The sequence below is a fragment of the Mus caroli genome, chromosome 11 (genome assembly GCF_900094665.2).
Source record: "Mus caroli chromosome 11, CAROLI_EIJ_v1.1, whole genome shotgun sequence".
NCBI classification, from domain to species: Eukaryota; Metazoa; Chordata; class Mammalia; order Rodentia; family Muridae; genus Mus; species Mus caroli.
Genome location: NC_034580.1, coordinates 65,216,449 through 65,218,569, shown reverse-complemented (window position 1 = coordinate 65,218,569; position 2,121 = coordinate 65,216,449). Strand labels below are relative to the sequence as shown.

The window sequence follows — 2,121 nt, the reverse complement described above, 5'->3', positions numbered from 1 at the left end:
CAGTGTTCTAAGGGAAAAAAAAAAAAAAAAAAAAAAGGGACCACAGCAAACACATCCTAGCGTTTTAGGATATGACACTGCAGAGTGCCCAGCACACCACAGATGTCAGTAAACAGTGGCAGCTGGAGTAAGACTCTGGAAGCCTCTTAGCGTTGTCTGTTTTCTTAATCCCCAAGCATATATGGCCTCACACCAAGTTTCTGGGAACAACGTTCGGTAGCTTCAGTTCTTATTTATTTATTTATTTATTTATTTCCGTACCGGGGCCTCTTTATGGTAGGTAAGTGCTCTAACATAGAGCTCCAACTCTCTTTTTGACCTACTGGGTCTGAATTGCCCAGACAAGTTTTGAACTTGTGATCCTCCAGCCTCAGGCGCTTAAGTAGCTGAGAATACCGGCCTGTGCCAGTTGGTGTGCCTAGGGTATTGTTTATACACCCTAGACATTTTTAATCCTTCCCTTTTAGAGGACTAAACCAGCCCTGAAATGAAAGTACCTATCGCGTAAGAGGCAGTCTTACCAAGCTAAAGCTCAGGGAATCCCTAAGGCTAGGGCGTTGGTTCAGAGCTGCGGTCCCCGCCCAGCACCTTCTAGACACACCCACCTGGGTGAGGTAGCGGATTTGAGCGGATAGCTCTGCCTCCACGTGCTGCACAGAAGTGGTGAAGGCTGCCGCCTGCCGGTCGAGGAGCCGCTCGTTAGTCTTTTCCTTGGACAGTTCCAGGATCGCCGTTCCTGCCAGGGCGGGGAGAGGGCGGTGTTAGACCCAGGCTTCAGACTCAGCCCCGCCCTAAGGCTAGCATTCAGGTCCCGCCCCAACTGCGCGCAGAGTCCCGGGCTGGTCTTCACCCCCTGCCGTCTGCCCCTCGCTTCCCGAACCTGCGTTCTGGAGGATGGCGCCGATTTCGCGCTCGATATCTTCCAGGGCGCGCAGCCGCTCGTTCGCCAGGCTGTAGGTAGCCATCGTTCCAGTGGAAAGCCCCGCAGGCCGTCTTTTGCGAGGTGTGGCGCCACAGCCCGGAAATGCCTGTTAATGTGCGCCTGCGCAGAGGCCACTGCAGCGAACACTACAATTCCCAGGATGCTCAGCGCGGCCTCGCCCTTCCGAGTCTACCTGGTCTAGTCTGACTGCCAGGGCTCTAATGCCAGGCCAGACGGGGAGGAAAGAGGCGGTTATTGACTTCTGTTTTCTGACAGGATCTCAGTATAGACCAAGTTGGCCTGGAACTCATAGAGATCCTCTGGTGTAAGAGGTCTGTCAAAAATGAAGATAGTTTAAAGAGATACTTGTATCTCTTCGGTCTTGACTATCAGAACTTGTCTTTCAGAAAGAGATTTTACACAGTTCTAACAACTTGTCAGACCACTTTACAGGATGAGACTGAAGCCCAGATAATGAAGAGTCAGTGATGGGTGTGACCACACACCTTGACTGAGGGAGGGGGTGGGGTACTTAGATGTGCACAACCTTGCTCTATTTAAACTTTGATGTTGCGTTAGCACCCTGAAGACTGACTTGAGGGGGCCTGTCGGATCTCTTTGTCACTCTTCCCAACGTGGCCACATTGGATACGTCTCCTTTTTTAACTTTCCATTTTAAATTAGCTTATTAAAGAAGGGTGGCCAGACATGACTTGGGCACTAGTCTTCCCCTCACCCCCTTCCCCACAAATTGAGTATCACTGCCTCTGCCTCCCTAAATGCTGGGATTAAAGGTATGAGCCACCACTGAAACAGCCCTGTGGCCCAAAGCCACTCAGACCTCTCTGAGTTAGTTGACTGTCTGGTGGACTTGCTGAATTTATAAGAATTTATTATTAAGCATTGGCCCTGGGCCAGGTGATGACAGTGGGAGTTCAAGTGGGTTCCTCCATACTGGGTAGTCATGGGCTCTTTGGTGGCCAACCTCTCCTAAGGAAAGCATGACATTCTCCGGGCCTAAGGCTTCTTCCTGATCCTGAGCCCAGCTCATTCTCATGTCCCGGGTCCTTCCCTCGACCTTTCTGTCTTTGATTATCAGTTAGGTGTGCTAGGCTCTATTGATATAGAGATAAATGAAATGTTCTCTCACTCAATGGTGTTTGTTAGCTTACTTTATTTTATTTGGTTTTTTTTTTTTT

The 2,121-nt window shown here is 50.0% G+C and overlaps 1 protein-coding gene across 1 annotated transcript in view; it reads right to left on the bottom strand.

Moving 5' to 3' along the window:
* The window catches only part of Med11 (mediator complex subunit 11), a 1,912-nt gene extending 871 nt beyond the window's left edge, over positions 1 to 1,041 (bottom strand). The window contains exons 1-2 of the mRNA XM_021177847.2: positions 881 to 1,041; positions 606 to 736 (exon numbers count right to left, since the gene is read on the bottom strand). Coding sequence (XP_021033506.1) covers positions 606 to 736; positions 881 to 965 — 216 coding nt within the window. The 5' untranslated portion in view covers positions 966 to 1,041. The remainder of the gene's footprint in view (positions 1 to 605; positions 737 to 880) is intronic.
* Between the last annotated feature and the right edge of the window lie 1,080 nt (positions 1,042 to 2,121).